Source organism: Paroedura picta, chromosome 7 (assembly GCF_049243985.1).
Source record: "Paroedura picta isolate Pp20150507F chromosome 7, Ppicta_v3.0, whole genome shotgun sequence".
Taxonomy (NCBI): domain Eukaryota; kingdom Metazoa; phylum Chordata; class Lepidosauria; order Squamata; family Gekkonidae; genus Paroedura; species Paroedura picta.
In genome coordinates, this window is record NC_135375.1 from 92,492,603 (window position 1) to 92,513,959 (window position 21,357).

Sequence of the window (21,357 nt, forward strand, 5' to 3'; positions counted from 1 at the left end):
ATCCTCACAACAACCCTGTGACGTAGGTTAGGCTGAGAGTGTTTGACTGCCCTGAGACCACCTAGCAAAGCATTCAAGCCCGACTCTGCCAGATCCTAGTGTGATACTCTAGCCACCATATTGCACAGGCTCTCTTTAGTGTCACGTTTCTGACCCTTGGCACTTACTGTCACCACACGGACAATATGTCTTGCAGTATGAAATGCTCTTCCCCATGTTGTGATAATAGACTGTTACGGGATTCAGGCCCATGAATTATTTCCGTCTAATTGTCTCCCAGTAATTAGCCCCAAGCAAGAGGTTTGGTGTTCCAAGCAGACTCTGGTGATGTGTGATCTTTGATCAGAGAAGGGGCTTCTCTGTGCTTGAGGTACTCGTGAATAAATGGTAGCCCTTACAGCAGACAGTTTGCGGATTAATTGCAATATTCACCCAGCCAGGACTTATTCTGACATATTTTAACCATGCTAGCAGAACCAACTGCTTTGAACATATGATAGACTTTGACTCGATGAGCCTTTCTACAATACACACATTTTTAATAGGACAAAGGTTTTCACTTGCTTTTTTAGCTAACTTTTTCAGCACTTAAGACCTTAGTGCAGGGACTTCCAACCAGGAGCCCGCGGACCCCCTGGGGTCTGCAGGAAGAAGAAGAAGGAGAGTTGGCTCTTATATGCCGCTTTTCCCTACCTGAAGGAGGCTCAAAGCGGCTTACAGTCGCCTTCCCTTTCCTCTCCCCACAACAGACACCCTGTGAGGTGGGTGAGGCTGAGAGAGCCCTGATATCACTGCCCGGTCAGAACAGCTTTATCAGTGCTGTGGTGAGCCCAAGGTCACCCAGGTGGCTGCATGTGGGGGAATGCAGAATCGAAGCCGGCATGCCAGATTAGAAGTCCGCACTCCTAACCACTACTCCAAACTGGAGTTCCGGAGGGGGTCCACGGCCTTTCGCCTTCTGCCTTAATGGACTTGGCAACAAACCAGGGAACCAGCTGCTTCCATTGCTCCCCCCTCCCAAGTGTAAGTGACTTCTCTCGTGATTTCTGTGCCTGGGAGGGGGTTGATCCTGTATGCCTCCTCCTGCCTTAAACCACTTCCTGTCCTCCTTGAGCGTGACTGTTAACGTGGGTGGTGATATCTCTGTTGTGTGACATGTCACTTCCGGGGTTGTGGCATGGTCAGCTGACACCACTTCCAAGGTTCCTCAAAGCCTGACAAATTATTTCAGGGGCTCTCCTCCATAGTCAAGATTGAAAGAAGCTTCCTTAGCGCAACACAGTACTGGGCTCCTCTTCTTACATGCTTCATATTTTTCCATGTCTGTATCAGGTGAAAGAAATGAATATTTGAAAATGGGCTGCAAACAGTCAAAGCACAAGCTGCTATAAGAATTGAGGGCCCTTGGAACATGGCTAGAGAACGTAGAGGTGGGATGGGAACTTCCCCTCATGCTGGGCTTTTGCAGAAAACCCAGAAGTGGCTTTCAGGTGCCGCTGCCAAAACCCAGCTGAAAGGGAAAGTATGTTTCTCCCTACTTTTTTGTTGTTGTTGCTGCTGCTGTTGGCATCTCCAGCAGGAGCGGACTGGGAAGAGAGAAACAGCAGCCCCTTGGCTCTAGAAGTCCTAAATATTGAACTTTGAAAATGCATTTCAGTCTGGTCTAGATATGCTCGTGGGCTGCTCTGGCAGCTACCTCTTCCCAAACACGTTGCTTTCCCAAAACTCAGAGCTGCAGTAAAAACAACCCTGATTGCTAAGAAGTGACCTCATGCTAGGAGAAACCCAAATGGAACACTGTTTCCATGCAGCAGGAATTCAGTAAAAATATTGGCAGTTGGGTGAAGGGCTGACTTTTCTGTTTGTTCTTGCAGGTGTCCATAGACACAACAATGTCCTCCCAGATGACACTGATGAATTCCCGGAATATGGGACTGTGGAAGAAGGTGGCAAAGCTTGGGAGACATCGGCGATTCCCAGAGAGGCTATAACACATGCTCCAGATGGCCGGCCAAGTGATCAGCTGCTGCCGAGGCCTCTTGAGAATGGTAAATCTGGAGGAGATGCCACATCATATTCTCAGGAGTTACATACTTTCTCCAAGGAAGAAGAAACTCTGCAATTGGTTGATAAACGAGAAGGTCTTTGGATGACTTGTGATCACCCAGAAAATGAAGAGCCACAGGGTAGAGAAAATAATGCTTTTGGTTCAGAGATACAGATGGAAAATAAGAGTGGTGTTGTGGAGGTGGCCAGAGTGAATGGCCTTGCAGACCAACAAGACCCTGAGGCCTCCCAAGCAACTGAGGCCCAATGGGAAGAAGTCAAAGGTGAAGAGATCCCATCAAAGGAGACGCATGAAAAGTGTGAAACACACGGCCATAGAGAGAGTCAAGTTGAGGGTACTAGTGGTATTCTCCGTAGTGCGTGGGCAAATTTTGAGCGAGAATTCTCTGTGCACGATTCAGACAAAATGGAGAAGACCCCTGAGACTAGGCTTTCCAAAGAGATGGCTTTCAGCAAACATGAGGAATTCCAAGGGGTGGAAATCCTTTGGATGCAAAAAGCTGAAGAGGAGAAGGGAGTAGTAGAATGCTCTGAGATTGATAGTGTAGGAAGGAGAAGTTTATCCAAAATAGCAAATGAACACACTTCATCCACAGCCTCATCCTCATCGGTTGGTTGGCTCAAGAGCTCTTGCAGTGGGTCGTGGGAAAGCCTTAAGCCTTCAGCTTCACTGGCTGAGGGTGGAGAGGACAAATTCCTTGTAGAAGAAAATGAAGTCCTTGTAGAGGAAACCAAAGTCCTCATAGAAGAGGAAAACGAAGTCCTTGTAGAAGAAAAAATCAAAGTCCTTCTAGAGGAACCCAAAGTCCTCATAGAAGAGGAAAGCAGAGTAATTGTAGAGGAAAATGAAGTCCTCGTAGAAAAGGAAAACAGCATCCTTGTAGAAGAAAATAAAGTCCCCGTAGAAGAGGAAAGCAGAGTCCTTGTAGAGGAAAATGAAGTCCTCATAGAAGAGGACGACAAAGTCTTCATTGAAGAGGACAACAAAGCCTTCCTAGAAGAGGAAAATGCGATGAGCTTGGCTGAGGACAAGAAATTGCTAAGCAAAGACAGGTAAAAAGATTCTGGTGTGGGAGGGAAATCATAGCTGGCTCTGACTTTTTGAGTGTTTGGAGGAAGTTTGGCTTAGGCAAACTTGCTCCTGTGATAGAAAGGCAGAGAAGATAGCCAGTTAATTTTTGGAACGTACTCATTTTCTTTATAAGGTATACTCCCCCCCCCACCCAAATGTAAAAAAATCACAGAATAGAATGAACACTCCCCTGTCCCCACCAACATATAATGTGTACAAAAACATAGACTTCTTCTAAGACTATGGCTAAAATATTTGACAGCATAAATATGGTCTGACAAGCTCCCTAAAAGAGAATTAATGCAGCTTGTCAAGTCCTCCGGGCCTGTGGTGCCACAGCCAAAATGTGCCGTCAGTGGACAAGAAACAAATACAGGGCCTCTCTCCATGTTATACAATTCTTGGGTCATGTCTGGGTTGTCCACAAGGATTGTAGATTGGATGTTGTTTTAAACATTCCCCCAACAGGAGACTAAACTTTGAGGTGGACTTTGGCTCGTGTGGAGAACAGCCTTTTATATCTCTGGATTTGCACATGTAGCTTGCAAGGAGGCAAATGGCAGCTTTGGGCCAGGAAAACAGAATGGAGGGGGAAGACTTAAACTCCTTGTCCCCTTGTAATGTGGCCCCAATGTGCGCTGGGCCCTAAGCATCTTGGATCTGTGTTTCTAGTTGGGTACTTTCAAAGCAGTGTCTTACTAAAAATACTTGTGGCTGATCTGGTGATTGTTGTTATGGGTACTTTGAGTTCATGTTGAGAGGACATTCTCTCAGATAATCAAGGTCTTGTGAAGCCACATCAACAGCTACTGGGGCAGTCAGAAGACCCTGCAGTGAGTGAAATCTAAGTAGGGGGTGCTGTCTCTTGGGAGGTGGGCTCCTTAATGGGCCAGAGGTAGATTCACTTCCCACTCTGGCCAAGGAATGGCATAAAGACAAATATATTTTCCTTTGTCTTGTTGCACATAGCACACAGTGGTCCATCAAAGTCAACATTGTCTAGCCCTACTGGCCATGACTCTCCAGGATATCAAACACAATGCCTGTCTTACTTTGTTAGACAAAGATCAGGTTCAAACACTTGTGGAGAAATGAGCTGGACGCCAGTGTGTGCTGAGGGACACTTGAGTTTGGCAGAGTGTGATTCTCATTTAGGATTTCACATGGTCTTGTGGACTTGGCTCAGTCCTGGGTGGGGGTGCCAGCTCTGTGTTGGGAAATACCTGGGGATCTGGAAGGTGGAGTTTACTGAGGGAAGGGAGCTCAGGAGGGTATATTGCCATGCAGTCCCTCTTCCAAAGTAGCAATTTTCTCCGGGGCAACTGATCTGTATTGTCTGAAGACCAGCTGTAATTCCAGGAGATCTCCAGCCACCACCTGGAAGTTGGCAGGCCTGATTCGGCTGTGCATGTATGGGACATTATGTGGCCCGTATTTCAAACTTTCATTAAGAAGTGAGAGAGAAAGAAAGTAATTTTTTTTGTCCTTTTAGATACAGAGATCTGAGGTATAACACACAGGCTGTTTTTCTGTCCGTGGAGTGAGAAATGAGCCTTCACCCAGTTACTATTTTTCTCGCCAGTGAGGGATATGACAACTAGTGTCATGACTGATGTTGACATGGCTGGAAGAAAAGGCCTTTTACTGGTCACATTTTAAAAAGAGAGACACTTGAGTACAAATGGGCCTTGTGTGCATTTTGAATCTCACCTCGGTCACTCTAACACACATGCACAGATGGGGCATTTGTTTTCATAGTCCTTTCTTCATGGTCGAAGTTCTGTTCTATGTTAGGGATGGGTAGGTGGGATAAGCCAGCCCTGGAAAATCAGAAGATACACAGTTTTCTACTGTGCTCTTTCTTTCTTATCTGATTGCCCCCCACCTGCCCCATGCAAAGTGAATACTGTAGTTTTTCCTCTCCCATAGCTCTTTGCTCTCCTGCTGCTCTTTTGCTATCATTCCACCATGTCTGCTACAGGCTGTGCAGTTTGTGCTAGGCTGTGATACAAAGCTCAGTAGGCTTGCTGGGGAGAAGACAAAACCAGGGTTATCTGTCATCTGAGAAGCTGAGAGTTGCCAATTCCAGGCTTGGAAATTCCTGGAGATGCGGGGGGGGGGGGGTGATCCTAAGGAAAGGTAGGCATATACCTCCATGAAAATTTTGAGAACAAACGCCTCAGTTTCCATGCATATTTAGGAACAGGAATGATACTATTATATGAGTCTCTGCTAGTTCGTGTGACTATTATTTTTGACTCTCCTGTTTCCCTTTTCGGAAAGTAGAGCAATAAAATATTCATCGTGACTTTTTGCTTCTCGAAGTTTGTCGTATTTTTTTCTCACCAGGATGTTGGCATCCCTCAACAAAGCACCGCATAGGGGCTGCTGTGCATTCTGTTTAGCTTGGAGAGTCATAAAGACTATTTGTTTTTAAAACTATAAAGACTGCTTTCCCCAGCATTTCAAGCGGCCTGGCAACGTGTTAAAAGTCTGATAAATTGCAATGCAGCATGCTAATAGCTTGCAGATTCATTCACGCCTGTTGCTGTGGGGGAGGTTTGCAGGCCTGTGCTGGTTAAACAGTGGCCACATGGATGGAAGTCCTGTAGACTGGGTTGCTGCTGCAGTGCTCCTTGATTGTTCGTTCCCACTCTCCCTCAGTCTGGGTTTTGTGATGTGGAAGAAATCTCAGTTGTATTCTCAGTGCAGTCTTTCTGAACTTTTTACCCTTGAGAAACCCCTGAAACATTTTCAGGCTTCAAGAAACCCCAGAGGTGGAGCAATCATGGTTCGGAATAATAGCTGTGGACACGCCCACCTGGGGCCCCTCCCCTTCCCACTCCCTCCAAGTCCATGATTTGCCAACTGGGGAGGGGGCAGGTCAACCTTACCGTATATGGTCACATTACCTGACAAATGTTTAGCATATTATAAAAATATATTAAAAATTAATTAACTCCTACCCCTTCAGGAAACCCTTCCAGGGCCGTCATGAAACCCCAGGGGTTCACAAAACTCTGGCTGAGAAAGTGTGCATGCACACACTAAGTGGTTCTCCTCTGTCCAATGACCCTTTGAAACCAACATCCTTGGTTCAGAGTTGAAACGATCCTGCTTTTCTGGTCAGCACCCCTTTTTTTAGCTTCCTCCTGAACTGCAAACTGCATAGCTAGCCAGCATTTCCTTTAATTGTAGTTTTTCATTAAGTTATTTTTGTACGTGGCATGTGAGCGCTTAATGACCAGGGCACGCTGCAGGCATGAGTAATATGTGTTACAATCTATTATGCACACCACCGTCAGAACCTCGCCTGTAACAAGCCATATTTTAATTACTTTAATGACTGACCTCCCAGATGCTGTAGCAACTCCTTTATCATTGACTACAACGTTGACAAGGACCAACCTGGGCCAGCTGGCTAGGTTAATATGGAAGCACTCAGAAGGCAAATCTCTTTTGAGTCTGGTGAATCCATCTGTGGAAGGGCAGGATGAGGTGATGGGAAGGAGATTGCTTGGCCGATAATGAGCTGGTGCAGACGGAATACTTCAGCTCTGGCAAAGAGGTTGGGAGGAAAGATCACGATCTCTCTCATTTCTGGTCTGAAGCAGTAGAACAAAGTTTGGGTTCAGTGGCCCCTTTAAGATCAACATTTTATTCAAGGTGCAAGATGTCATGTGCACAGCGTACTTCCTCAGTGTCTGAAGAAGTGTGCTGTGCCCACAAAAGCTTATACCTTTAATAAAATTTTGTTGGTTTTAAAGGAGCCGCTTTGTTAACCTGGCTATAGTAACTCCTAAAAGCCTTGCCTATGGTGAAGTGAAGGCCATATGCGTTCTGGGCCCAGCATACCTCAGGGACCACCTCTCTGAATATGTCCCCTGAAGAGCATTATGAGCTGGTTCTAACAGCCTGGTGGTTCCTGGCCCACAAGAGGTGCACCTCACCTCGACCAGGGTCAGGGACTTTTCGGTCGTGGCCCCTTCCAGGTGGAATCAGCTCCCAGAGGAGACATGGACTCTGTTGGAACTTACCCAATTCTGCAGGGCCTGCAAAACACAGATGTTCCACCAGGTATTTGGTTGTGGCTGGGCCGCCAGTAAAATCTAAGACCCCTGCCCCTCTGGGTAACATTCTCTCTTGTAACATCTAAATACTGGCAGTCAGCACTGGATGACTACATGGGAGAAAACTATAGGGACGCTAATGCTGTTTTAGATTTTAATAATTTTAACTTGTGTTGTTTTGTGATGTACACCACCCTGAGATGGCTGGGCTGAGAGGGATGGTCTTACAAATAAAATGACAGATGGTAGATGATAGCTAGGTAGGTAGGTAGGTAGGTAGGTATTTATTCCATCCAAACTTGCATTCCTTTGGCTCGGAAGCAAGAGCTTCAGCAGGGAGTGATGATGAGGCTCCCTTTCAACCTGGGGGCTAGCATTAAAGTGCTGCTCTCCACACCTCTCTCCCTGCCCTCCCCTTCATCTTCACTCAGCCTGTGATGCTCGTCGAAGCTGCCTGCTGACCAGCCAGGCCATAAAAGGCGGTAGGTGGTCTTTCCCAGCTTTCTTCTCCTTCCATTCCTTCCTTTATCATGTCTCGGTAGCTTCCAAGGCATCCCCAGGAGACCCTGGGGAATTAAATGATGAAGAGCGTCTTCCCAGGGCATCTCACGTGCTGCTCGAGAGAGCTTTTGGAGAGGGAGAGGCCCATTTTGTCTCCACAGCCACTGCCAGCAGTGCCATTATCTTGTTAGTGGGAAGAGAGGTGGACTGTTTACGCACTAGAGGTTTCATGCCAGGCTGCAGGCTGGAGTTTTAGTTGTGGCAGGTTGCACCACCAATTCCTGTACCCACTCGAGCCTGGTGCATTGGGCCTGGTGCACCTCATCCGCCCCCGATTTGTGCTCCTGCACGAGAGCTGGGGCAGTGAAGTTTCCAGTCCATAAACGGTCGTGAAGACGCAAGGGCCAGTGGAAGAGATGCCATACTTGGTTTTCCTGTGGGCTGGTTTTCCAAGCCCCGTTTCTACCTAACCCCCCCCCTCCCGGCAGACACTTCTGATGACAATGGGGATCATGTGGCCCATAACAGAAAGAAGGAAACAGTCGTCTGGCCAAACCCATTTGGTTAACCCATGAAGTGTTTAGGGATATCATTGAACAACCTATTAGCAGTAGTTTATTATTACGGTCATAGACCATAAAATATCAAATGCAGTTAAAAAATACAGGAAAAAGCCATCTGAATAAAATAACATAAAAGAATATGAAACTTAAGCATTAGACATCATAATATGTCCTAGCCGCTATTACCATCAGTTATCCTATTTGGGGCTCTGCACAAATAAGCACAGAATTTTGCCATTTGGCTTGAAAAAGACAGATTTTCGCCATATAATAGTTTGTCTAAGCAAGTGTTCTCTGAGCAGTCGATCAACCTGTTGTTGATTGCTACAAATGTTATTAGAGTAGCACAGGGAGAAGACTGGAGGGAACTTCTGCCGTGGCTCTCCAGTAACTCACCAAGTATATCCAAACCCTTAGGGCAGTTTCAAATGTGAATGTGATGATGTGATGCAGTGTGTGTGGGGGAGAACACAGTTCCCAGGTTCCTTCTTGGAGTGTTGGCCCATTTTGAAGGGGCTATAAGCAATATCCCCATGTTCAAGGCATGATAGAACATCATAGGAATATCAGTAGACCTCTGCTGGACCAGTGGCCCATTAATCCAGCATCCAGTCTCACATGGTAACCAACCAGTAACTCCGGACTGGCCAACGGCAGGGCATACAGGATGAGGCCTTTCCCTGAGGTTGCATTGGCAGTCAGAGCTTTACCGCCTGGGGTGGGCACACTCATTCTGCTACTAACTCTGTTCACAGGTGGTTGTGAGTGCGTGTGGAATGTTTTGAAAACCCGCAAAACCTCTTGATGCTGTGGGTAAAAGAAAAGAGTGTGGGAAAAGGAACCTTAATCATATCACCGTCCACTCCCTAAAAAGACAACAGCCATTGTCTTCCTATCATTCCGTAACCGCTCCTTTTGTTTTGTAAATGGGCTGCGATGTTGGAAGAGCGGACCCAGAAGCTTCTGAATCTCTCAAGGCTAATCTAGGACAGAGAGGCACACAGTGTGTCTTTTCACTGAACACAATGAGCTGATGTTGTTTCTTCATGCGCATCATAACATCCAAACCATTTTTATTTCTGCTCTGTCCCAGGGGGGCGTAGAGGGGAGGCTGAGGGTGTTTCTTCTGCATCGCAGTAAATACAGTTGCTGCCCGGGCGTGTAAGCCCTGCAATACCTGGGAGCTCAAAAGGGAAGCCTGCTCTCACATGCGCACGGGAACCCCTCCGCAAGCCCACATGCAAGCCTTAAAACAAAAACTGAAGCGGCTTTCTTTGGTTTTGATTCCTAGGGAAATGGAGGAGGAAGAAGCAGTCCGTGGAAAAATGGAAGATGTCCTTGGGCAACCGCCCGACGAAGTCTCAACAGACGTGTACAGCTCACAGTTTGAAAGCATCGTAGACAATGCCTCTTTATTTTATAGTGCCGAGTCGCTGGAGACTTTTGGTTCAGACGCTGACAATTACATCAGCTTTGAAATGCCACTTACTCCAATGATCCAGCAGTGCATCAAGGAGGATGCTCAGTTTTTAGAAGGGACTCCAGACGGAGAGGCCGGGAAGGGCGAATGCGGTGGCATCACCAACGGTTCAGGAGATATGAAGGAGTCAGACATCGCGGAGGCCTTCCCCTTCGGAAGGGACATTGCTTGCATAAGGTATAGATTTTACTGGTCTGTTACTAATAAGCATTGGTTTAAGGTAATGGGGCTATGGCCTCATAACATTTAATCATATCATTGCTAGAGTGTAACTACTAGAGTTACACCGCTGAAACTCCATATCTGAATTTTTAAAGGTTTGAAGTCATTTGTTATTAAGTTGTTCGGACCATTTAAGTCTTCTAAAGCCTGGAACAGCATTATCATCTGCAAAGCCTGATACAGGTCTCCATAGACTGTTAGCACTGATATTTGGCAATAGTCTGGTCTCTCCAAGGGCAATTAACAACCCCCAAATTAGATACTAAATTCAATTGACCAGGTGGTATTGCAGTATAGTCCACAGTACTTGCCCGACAAGTGGATAAAAAGGTAAAGCTGCCACCTGTTATGTCGTGATTGGTATCGCGCAAAACATGTAAGTGGAACATGGAGAGCAATGTCAGAAGACTCAAACCAAACTTGTTAACAAGCACATCCTTTGAGGAGCGATCCAGGGGGGTGCCATGAAGAGCCACTTGGGCGTTAGCACCAGGTCTGACATCTGTTAGGCCTGAGCAACAGACGTGTACAGCTCGCAGTCTGAAAGCATTGCAGACAATGCCTCTTTATATTACAGTGCCGAGTCGCTGGAGACTTTCGATTCAGACACCGATAACTACATCAGCTCTGAATTGCCGCTTACTCCAATGATCCAGCAGTGCATCAAGGAGGATGCTCAGTTTTTAGGAGGGGGCCCAGATGGGGATGCCAGGAGCTATGAAGGGGATATGAAGGAGTCGGACATCATGGAGGCCTGTCACTTAAAAAGGTATTTTTTGTCCTTCCTGTGTTTTGTGTTGATGAACTTTCATGCTGGCAGAACTTCTAAATATCCTCATTTGACTGGTGTGCTTGGCTTGCCAGTAAAGCTGTTGAGTTGGGGGAATGTGGCAAAACATGCAAGTATCTTTTCCAAACATACTAGCATGACGACGGGTGGGAGGAAAGGGGCAAGATGGTCTCTGGGAACTGCTTCTGGCCCTCTACTGTTAGAGCAAGATGCCATGTGTATGACCTATGACTGCATCTGGCCCAAGAAGGGCATTTGTACGGTTTGTGAGGCATCCCCTGTAAAATAGATGGCCTGCTGAAGCCAGCAGACACCAGGGACCTGTAAAGCAAGACATTCTTGCCCGGGGTTGAAAGAAGCACTCTTTCTCTTGTATCTTGAACAAGCATGCCAGTCCTGGACTCATGGCTGTGCTTCGCAGTGGCAGAGGCAAGTTTTACTAACTCTGGGCAGGTGTCCCCAGGCATTGTCTTTTCTCTTTGTACTAATTGAGAGCTAAATCTGCCTCTGGGCCTGGTGACCTCACTTTAATTCCAGGCATTTTTGTCTCTTTCCTTCAATCTAGAACAACTTAATAGGCGCCACTGAAAATTCAGGTTGCAACTTAACAGCATAGCCCTGCTCTGAGTTCCATTTAGGGGCCAGAATCTAGGAACATTGGCTTCGTAAAGAAAAGCTCTGTATATTGTGATATAGCTGCTACTTAGGACTAGATATCCCCCCCGACACACACACACACACACACACACACACATATTAGCTGCAACTGTATTTTGCTTGGTAAGCTGCTATAATAAGCCTTCCACCCCATTTTTCTGACTCTCTTCTAACTGTAGGTAGATTTAGACACAGTGAATGAGATACTATGTCCCTGGCGTACTAATTTCCTCAAGGAGAGGGAGAGTTTGCTTATGGGAAACATTCAGGTTTCTGATCCTCTGCTGTATCCTAAAAGGCATCGTTCCAGGAACTGTGACGTATTCAAATTTGCACAGAATTCCTCAGCACCTGTCCCAGGATTAGAGTGGTGCATGTTCAGTTATTGCATTGCCCACAGCGTTCTCAGATGCATTCGGGAGACCGTCAGGTTCCTGCAGAGGTCATAGTGGTGCTGTCAGCATGGATATCGATGTTTTCCCTGTGGAACTCTTTGGAGAGGCAGAAAAAAATTGCTAGCTCTGCAGTAATACGACATCTAAACGAGAGGGCCCTTGGAGTGAAATGACACTGTACTGCCACTGAGTATAATTATTTTTGTGACATTGTGTTAATTCCCGGCAAGCCTGGACCTGTGAGCAGAGCAGGCTGAAAGCCAGACCTCAGGCAGCAGAATTTAAACTGGGAAGTGTGGGAGTGTTGTACCCAGAATCTACCACAAACTCTCAAAACAAGTGGGAGCTGGGAAAGAGATTTGGAAGGAGTGCCCAGGTTCCTTGCAAAGGACAGATTGGAGATTTGGCTGCTTTACCACCCAGCCAGCTGCCTGATCAATTATTGGGTTGAGCCTAATTCTGAGGATGCCATGTTGCCATGGCCAGGGTGTCAAGCTCACTCATTTTATAACAATCCTTGACCCACTGAGAGAAATACTAGTATCTGCTTTGAACTGCCAGGGCTAGAATGGTCAGTCAATGTAAAAGAGGCTTTAGAAAGAACTTCAATACTGTGTATGCCAACCTGTGTTTAATAGCAATGCTTATACCATCTAAGAGTTTTGAATTTTATTGCTCACTCCTTCCTTTAAGCAGAGGAAATAGTTTGCAGTTAGGTAGGCCATCGCTGTTCCACGATGTACAGCTTCAAGGCACGGAAGCACTCTGACAAATGCTTAATTTAGGAGACAGCATTCGGAAGGGCTAAGAAAGCAATGCTTTTTAGCCTCGCCGTTTTGCGTGCTGAGTGTACAGCTTCCCAGTACTGCTTCTCCCAGGGGAAGCTGGTGAACCAGATTGGGTTAGAAACTGGAACGCCAGCTCAATATCCATCTCATTTCCACGGGCGTCTTTAAGCAGAGTCGATTCCCCCCCCTTCCGTTTTGAAACGGACAGATCTGTTACTCAGGTGTGCTCTGCTGTGAAAGGTCTTGTGTGCTGTAGAACTGTACAAACTGAGTCACCTTTTAGTATGCATCATCCCCAGTACTGAGCATGCTATAAATAAATGCTCGTTCAGGCCTGCCGTTATGACAGGTACGGTGTGTGCGGCAGGATGTGCCGTAGGATCTGGCAGCACATCGGCTGTTGGCCCTCCCTGCAGGATCCTTGCTAGTAAGCATGAGGCCTCCTGGTGGCAGGGCTGGGCGCAGCAGTCTTTGCTCGGCTGCTGTGGTGCTCTCCAGCACTGGACTTTCCTTTCCCTGGAGGATTGGATGGAAGTCGGTAGTTCTTCATATCGCAGCTGCTATAGACAAGTGATTTTCTATATACATTGTTTTCATTTACCGACCAGAAAACAAGGAAAGTTATATGTCTTAAGATATGCAAGGTATCCCTCACCCCAAGAGATGTTTCTCTTAAAACTTGTTACCAATACTGTATAGAAAAGATCTGCCTGATACCACAAAAATAAAATATAGACAGGTGATTTGCTAGATTGGCAGGCCGGTGGTAGGTCCATGGTGTGCTTCCAGGAGAACCTTGAGACCTGGAGTGGGCGGTGGGGAGTCAAGAAAAGATGGGAAACCCTTTGAATACACAGAGCTGCCTTATACTGAGTTAGGCCACTGGCCTATCAGTATCAGTACTGTCCACTTGGCTTCACAGCAGCTCTCCAGTGTCTCAAGGTGAGGTTTTTTACATCCTCCACAGCCTGGGAACTTAGGTCTGCCAAGCGATGTTCTGCTGCTGAACCATAGCCCAACCCTGCAGAGTCCAACAGTGACAGCTGAATTAATATCATCCTGGGATGGCAACAGTGCCCCTCCTTGTCCTTGGCCACGTGCATTCAGGGTGGCTGTGCAGGAGTCCTAGATTCAGGCGTCTTTCAGACAGCCACTACGTGAAAGGCACCTGAATTTTAATCGATCATCTGTTTGAATGTAAATCCATGTTGTGTCAAATAAGACTAAGTAAAACACTCTGCAACACAGGGGAGTCTGACCAGCGGCTGGTGCAGCATATTCGAAAGAAATCCTTCAGAGAGATCAAGCTGTGCAAATGAAAGATTGAAAAATAAGCCTCAGCAATGTCTCCAGCAGCCACTAGATGGTCCCTGTCATCTGTGGGAAGTTCAGCAGGGAATTCATTGCAGTGCTGTGGATTTGGTTTATATATATATATATATATATATATATATTATATTTTTTAAATAATAATTCAGAAAAGTTACAGAGTTACAGAAATAGAGTTTTACAACTATTTCAGCTATTCATCCCAGTGTTTTTTTAAAGTCTTCCGGCGGGCTGTAATTAACCACATTTGTTAGTAGTTCAGCCATTACGGCTAGTTTTGTGCCCCATGAGTCCATGTGGGGAGCCTGTTGTTGTGTGGAAGAAGAATTCAGCACTCTGTTTAGGTATACCTGTAGGTATGATGCTTAACAACGTGTATTTCGGGTCTAATGCAAGCTTGCACTTAAAACACAGTTTGCAATTCATCATGAAATTTTATCCCAAAGTTTTTGATCAATTTACAATTCCACCCCATAGAGAAAAAAGATCTAACAGCATCTTATTTCCAACACTGACAAATGATTTGTTTGGACATTGTGCTAATAACCTTAGGTGTCGAATGCCACCTATAAAACATCTTAAACCAGTTTTCACACAGTGCTTGGCATTTCGGCAGTCTCCTATTTCTACACCATATTTGTTCCCATTTCCCCCACAGTAATAGTCTCACCAGTTTTGCGTCCACTTTATCATGCAAGTTTTCACTTGTTCTGACTCAGTTTCATATTTGAGCAAGAGTTTATAAATTCTGCCCGCAGTGCTGTGAATTTGGAGTGAAAGGGCTACAAGCGAGGGATAGAGGAAAAACGGGGAATTCTTTGTGTTGGAGACAGTAAATACGCTATGGCTGAGGGGAGCAATAGGGGATCCCCCCTCTTCCTCTGTCAAGCCCCCCCCCCTCAGATTTTCTTTCTTGGATTTGGTGGACTGTGAGCGAACAGAAGGAACTGAATGGTGTCACTACTTCATTTGCATTTTTGGCAGTGTGGTGTGGCAGGCAGCTAGCTCCAGCTAGAGAGACTGCACCCTCTGCAGATTGTAACAGTCATCTTTTTAGAAGTCCCCCATCATTCTGAACTTTTCTATCCCTCTTGCCCACTGTTCTGTTATAAATGATTCCCTGAATGGTTTAAAAAAAAAAAAAAGGTGTGTGATGCCGGGTTCCAAAATGGGGGTCGTAAATAGAATTAGGCACCTGTCCTAGGTTTGAGTACCTTATTGCTCAAACTCTGTGACTTACTTGGAGTGTCTCTTTTTTAGATTACAGAATGTCAGGATTCTTGCCATTTGAAAACGTTTCTTTACTGAACCTAAGCCTTTTGTGTATGTGTGTTGTGAAAAGTTGGGTAGTTTGGCGGCGAGCGAAACATTTTGTGCTGACATATGAAAATCCAGATTGTGGGAGCCAGCTGGTCCTCCTAAATCCAAAGCACGCCAGGGGAGCATTTACCAATTCCGAGTCTCAACGCGGAAAAATCTTATTGGCAATGAGAGACCGGTTGCTTTGCATCCTTTTTGCTACATGGGTAGACGGTAACCGAGGAATGAAACAAAGCAGGTAGATCGTAGGTCACCAACCAAGAGCTGGCTGCTCACAAAGGGATCTTTTACAAAGCCCCAGCGGCTTTGGTGCAAAGAAGAGCCAAGCTCTAAACGTTGACTGCAGATCAGCTGATCTACAAGGGAATGGTGCATGACAGCACTGTTATCCAATCCTTTTAATGAAGGCGCATAAGGGGGGGAACAAACCTTTTTCCATGCGGTACAGCTGTTAGGGGCTGAGTTTCGGGGAGGGGGCTCAGGCCAAGCTGCTCTGTTTCTGAAAGCGAGACAGTCACATGGCCTCAAAATTAAAAGGCATTTCTCGTAGCTGGCGGGCCAGGAAAGAGTCCCTATGGGCTCCTTTGTCTCTGGGTGTTTCTCTTCAGCCGGCCTATCAGCTGCTGACCTTGGCTGTGTTCAGTAAGTCCAAACCCAAACTGTGTATGGCTTTTGTTGTACTTGCTGTGATATTGGAAAGTAATGCTCTTTGGATGGAGGCGGGGTCCAAACTAAGGCAGGCCCTGCCTGGTTGGACATATGCCAGCATGCAGGTTTTTGTGTGTTTGTACTTCGTATAATTTCCCCTAAAAGGACAGGGTTGATGTTCCCCACCCCCTTTTAGAAAAGGGAACTCTCCCAAGCGCAATACTTTTGTTATATGATCTTGCTTCCAAATAAGGGGTAGCATCCATCAAAGAGTTGGGAGTGCATGTGAGATTGAGAGAGAGAGAGAGGAGAGAGAGAGAGAGAGCCTTTCTGCTCTGTGAATTTGGCCAATGGAACAGTCCTTCTGCAGAAGAACAAATAGACATGCAAATCTGATATTAAAGCACAGTCTTCAGAAACCAGTTTTAATCTTCTAGGATTTACTGCTGCTCATCTGAGGGCTAATTCATTTCTTATGGATATATACTACATGCATCTGATGAAGAGAGCTATGGTTTGCAAAAGCTTATGCTGAAAGAAATATTATTGGTCTTTAAAGTGCCACTGGATTTCTGATTGACATTTGTATCTTATGTACCATAAATAACATGGGAAAAGGGTGGTTGGAGGAGTTGGGACTCATTGCATATCTGATTGGCCATCTGTCCAATGAACAGCCAATCAGTTAGGTTGTCCTGCTGCCCCTGGCTGCATTTCCCTCCACTGTCAGCCTGCTCTGCTCGACTGACTGCGAACGCAAGCTGGGAAGAGGGGGAGGGCTGGCCTCCAGAAGGGTTGTCCAGCCGGCAACTGGGCCCTGAGAGGAAAGGGGGTGAGCCCTGGCCTCGCGGACACATGGGGAGGCAGGGAAAGCCGTGAGCCATGCCAGTGCTTCCCCCGCCCCAAAAAGGCCCGCCACAGCCTCTCCAGGCCTCAGTGGGCCTGCTCGGGATGCAGCAGGGAGAGGGAAGGCTAACACCTGGTTGTATTTTTAATAACAATGGGCTTTCTTCCTAGTAAGTAAATAAACCTTAGTTGGAACAAAGAAGAATCCCAAAGTGTCAATGGGGTGCCATCTAAAGTGGGGCTGTTTTGCATCTCCTTCTGAGGACTGGCAGAGATGGCGCTCTCCCAGCCTCTGCAGACAGACCATCCCACAAAGTGTAGAGCAGCAAATGAATCCCATGCCTGGTCTAATCCAAAGGCCCAAAGAAGGCCAAACAGTGATCTGAACCTGATTAAGAGCAGGACAAGGAACACAGGGGGACTCAGTGACCAAACAGTAAAAATACATGAACCGGGTTTAGAAACAAAGAGGTGATCTGGGTAGAAACCTTTGGTATGATGTACCAGGTTGAGTATTGTACTAGAGAGCCAGGGAGACCCAGAAGTGAATCCCAACTCAACTGTGAAGCTTCACTATATCAGTGGTCCCCAACCTTTTTATCACAGGGGACCAGTCAACGCTTGACAATTTTACTGAGGTCCGTGAGGGGGGGGTAGGCTTTTGCCGAGGGACGTCACTGCCGCCGCCTGAGCCCCTGCTCCATTTGCTTTCCCGCCGGCGCCCCTGACTTCCCGCCGCCCGCTGGGGGTGCTGTAAGCAGCAGCTGCGCAGTGCCACTCTGAGGGGGAGCTCTAGCCATGGCGGCCGCTGGAGGTGATCCGGTAGCAGAGTGGCAGGGCAGCCCCTGAGGCAGCAGCCGGGGAAGAGGACGAGGAGGAGCCGTGGCCCGGTACCGATGGATCTACGGACCGGGACCAGTCTCCGGACTGGGGGATGGGACCACTGCACGATATAACCTTGGGTCAGTTGGGCAGTAGGGATTCCTAGCTCCAGGTTAAGACTGGAGATTTTCCAGAAATACAACTGATCCTCAGATTATAGAGGTCAGTTCCCTTGACTCCTTTGGAGAGTGGATTCTATAACATTATATGCTGCTGATATGATATCTCTCCCTTCCCAGCAGGAGAAGAGGGGGGAGAAAGAATTCCAGGGTACCAGTAACCAAAAAATAGAGAAGAATATTACAAACAACAACAGGATATATATTACAAAGCACTCATCTTCTTAGCTGGAAATACTGGCACATCTTTGTGCAATCCAACACTTTTTATGCTGTGCAGTACAGTATTCCCCCCCCCCCTCCCCGCTGCCTTAGGCTGTTAGGCTGATGCATTCCAGTGGAGACCGTAACAGCCTGGAGTCTCTTATCCATTAGTCATGTCTGTCTTATCAACCCCTCCCTCCCTTAACTCTGCTTTTCTCAGCTTTCTCTCTCTCTCGAGATAGGCAGGAGCAAACAATTGCAGTGAAATGCAGGTTTATTTCAAACCTCCCCCTTCCAATCTGTACGCTCTAGCAATCAGCAACCATGTAAAAGCCATTGGAACTGTTTGGTGACACAGCTGATAAAGAACCCTGTTTGCAAAATGGAAAGATTCATTTGCTTTTGCTAGTGGATCCCCCCACCCCACCCCAAACAAGTTGTGAAATCCAAACATGCACACACAAAAGAAGGCATATGTCAGAAAACCTATTAGAAAAACAAAAAAACACTAAACGCCGTGTTTGGGAGCAGCTGTTTTGCCCCCCTCCCCTCTAATTAATCCAGAAGCAGCTGCAGAAATAGCTGGCGCAGCACTCGGAGCCAGTCTTCAAATGGTTAAAGGGAATGTTAGTGGAGGGGGTCAGGGGTGATTTCTTTGTATATTGTGCCTGTTTGAAGCAGGTCTGTTGGAGGGATGTCATGGCAGGGACCTAAGCAGAAGAGGAAATCTTTAAATATTCCCCCCCAAGTTTAGATTCCTACCCCAAGGGGATGCATAAAAAGCAGAAATCGGTGCATGCTTCTGGTGCCCTCTGTTGCTTCAAAAAGAAATGCCGATGAGATAGAATGCCCTGATAGCGTGATATAATCACGGGCTGGCAGTTTTCCAAACCAGGTAATTGGCTTTTAACTTCCTTTCTCCTTCTGTTTTTGTTATTGTGATGTAATAGTCATGTGAAGTCCATTTGCAGTCTGCAGAAAGTTTTATGCTGGAATAAAAAAATATTTGTTGGCTTTTAAGCCCCCTCCCCACAATAGACGAATGCAGCTGCTTTTGAAGCAAAAATGAATATGTTCTTTAAAATCAGATTTGTGAGTTTTACAGCGAGGACTGTTTTCAGGTCCGTTTGTACATTAACAATACACTGTAAGAGAAATTGTTTTTTCTGAGTCACTTATATGCTTGTGTCCATTCAGTCTCTTTGGGGGAACTTGCTTTTTTTTGGTCGCAGTTAAACAGATCAAAAATTTAGCCATCTGCCAGGCCCGCAAATCTTTTCTACTGGCAATGCGACCTGAATGTTACATGAAGTGAATTTTCCAATATCACCGAAAAACCTATAATCTGGATACAGAACTCTTGTCACTTTGACTCCATGATCTAGTACAGGCTTGCTTTACCTCATTGTGCAAACGGGTTTCTTTGTAGAATTGCTTGGTGTTCATTCTTTTTACTGGGAAAAGGTAGATGTGCCTGTTGATAGCAGTAAGTGTGCCACTTGTTGTGTTTTTTGTGTACACACGTGTGACTCCGCCTTGTAAAGCATGGCATAAAATTCTAAAGAGGACTTCGATGTGATGAAATTCGTCTAGATTCCCACAGGTTTCCACCAAGCGTTTTAGTTTCGGTTGGACTATAGGCTCCAGCAGACTGCAGTATTGGTAAAGAGTGGCATGTGCTCCCTGTCCCATTGGACTAATCCTGCTTTTGTGTAGAGGATAGCTTTGAGAGTAATAAAATCAATCCTATAAAGATTGGTTTTCGACTCTTTCTAATCTTCACTAAGAATGCGGATTTGCTTGCTCTTAAATGCTTCTTAGAACAATGGCCTTTCCTTAAAAAAAATTAATGGAGGGGGGCCTTGCTGGTGGCATAGTGATTGCATAATATTTATGGCTTACAGTACAGTAATCATCTTTAGACTGTGTGCCAGAGCACATTAGTGTGACTTTCCACGAAAGTGTTGTGAAAAATAAACACATTAAACAATTAAAGGCTTCCATGAGTGGTCTGGGTACTCACCCTTCTGGGCAGCCTTGGCTAAGAGGTTGTCTTCGTTCTTCTGCTGAAACCCCAATACAGATGTTCACCATAAGCATGTACACACATAATTTTAAATATGTGGCTAATTAAAATGGGCTGTGTACATGAACTCTGAAAGCAAATTCTTTTGCATAACAAGTACAGGGTGCCTCAATTTTTAACTATGAAAAGTATCTGTCATCTCCCGTCAGGAGTGCTTAGAGAAAAAGAATGTTTTCAGATGCTCAAATGAGAGCCTCCCTCATACCACCCCCATTTTTTACTGCTTTTCCTTCAGGAAGCCTGCATAGAGGGCACTTAATCCTTACAAACAACCTTGTAGGTAGGTGAATTAGCTTGGGGGATAGTGGCTGAGTTCAGACAATAGGCAAGAATGTGGTTTAATTAAATCCTCCCTAGTTAGTGTGATGGTCTGTCTGATTGCAGGCCACTCTTCTAACTTTTGTTAGGGAGGCCCATCAGATAAGGATCCCATTATTAACCTCAGTCTTAAGTATGAGCTGGTTTTTGGTACCCTGCTTTTCACTACCTGAAGTTGGCCTGGGAGGGCGGTATATAAATACAATAAATAAACAAACAAATAAATACCCTTCCTCTCCTCACCACAGATATCTTGATTGGGTGATTCCCACCACTCTATCTGGGAGTCAGTACTGAAATTCTTCTTTTTGTCTCCTTGGTCGGTGGTTCTTTTCCTGCCTCGACAGGCAGAGCATCTCGATTAGTAGGCTTACTGTCTTCTGCTTATCTGTTCCTCAGTTTCACTTTCCCTTCTGCACTTTCTCTTCCCATGCCTTGCTCTGTATGAGTTTTAGGCTCAGAGAAGAGAGCGATGGGCTCCTTTCCCACAGCAGCCATTTTCTCTACCCCAACTAATGGCAGTGCTATTCACTCACTTGGGATGGCTGCAGAGAAGCATGACAATGATGGTTCTCTTTGTGAGACCAATACTTGAGGCTCTGTTAACCCAGGGGAGCATGCTCTCAGAGCTGCCCCCACTGAAGATCAGTCTGCATGGAGCAGCCAATGCCGGTGGCCATACCTTCTAGGCCGTCTTAAGTAGGTGACCAGATTGTCCCACTTTTGGAGGGACATCTGGGGGTACCTGGCAAATTTCCTTATGTTGAAATTAAAATATATATATTACAATACTATTTTTGTGTTCTACGCGTTCTATTAAACTTTTTGTTGCTCCATATAGACCAATTTTTAAATCAAGAACCCCCCCCCCCCTGGCAATGGTGTCCTGCTTTACCAATGTTAAAATCTGGTCACTCTTAACCGAGGAACAGGCTGCTGAGAGCAGACCTTGTTGGTCATCATGCCCTGTAGGGCCACCTTGACTGAAAAGTGCATGGAG

At 46.1% G+C, this 21,357-nt stretch overlaps 1 protein-coding gene across 5 annotated transcripts in view; it reads left to right on the forward strand.

The window, feature by feature from the left end:
* Positions 1 to 21,357, forward strand: part of PSD3 (pleckstrin and Sec7 domain containing 3) — a 189,595-nt gene that overhangs the window by 40,169 nt on the left and 128,069 nt on the right. For 3 of the 5 annotated variants that reach the window (XR_013232652.1, XM_077345395.1, XM_077345394.1), the window contains 3 exons: positions 1,875 to 3,120; positions 9,565 to 9,930; positions 10,553 to 10,744. Coding sequence is in view for 3 of the 5 variants with exons in the window: in XM_077345395.1 (XP_077201510.1) it covers positions 1,875 to 3,120; positions 9,565 to 9,930; positions 10,553 to 10,744 (1,804 nt within the window). In the remaining 2 variants the exon portion in view is untranslated. Of the gene's footprint in view, positions 1 to 1,874; positions 3,121 to 9,564; positions 9,931 to 10,552; positions 10,745 to 15,782; positions 15,897 to 18,615; positions 18,849 to 21,357 lie in introns of those variants that run through there. The other 2 variants (XM_077345398.1, XM_077345400.1) reach the window with 2 other exon arrangements.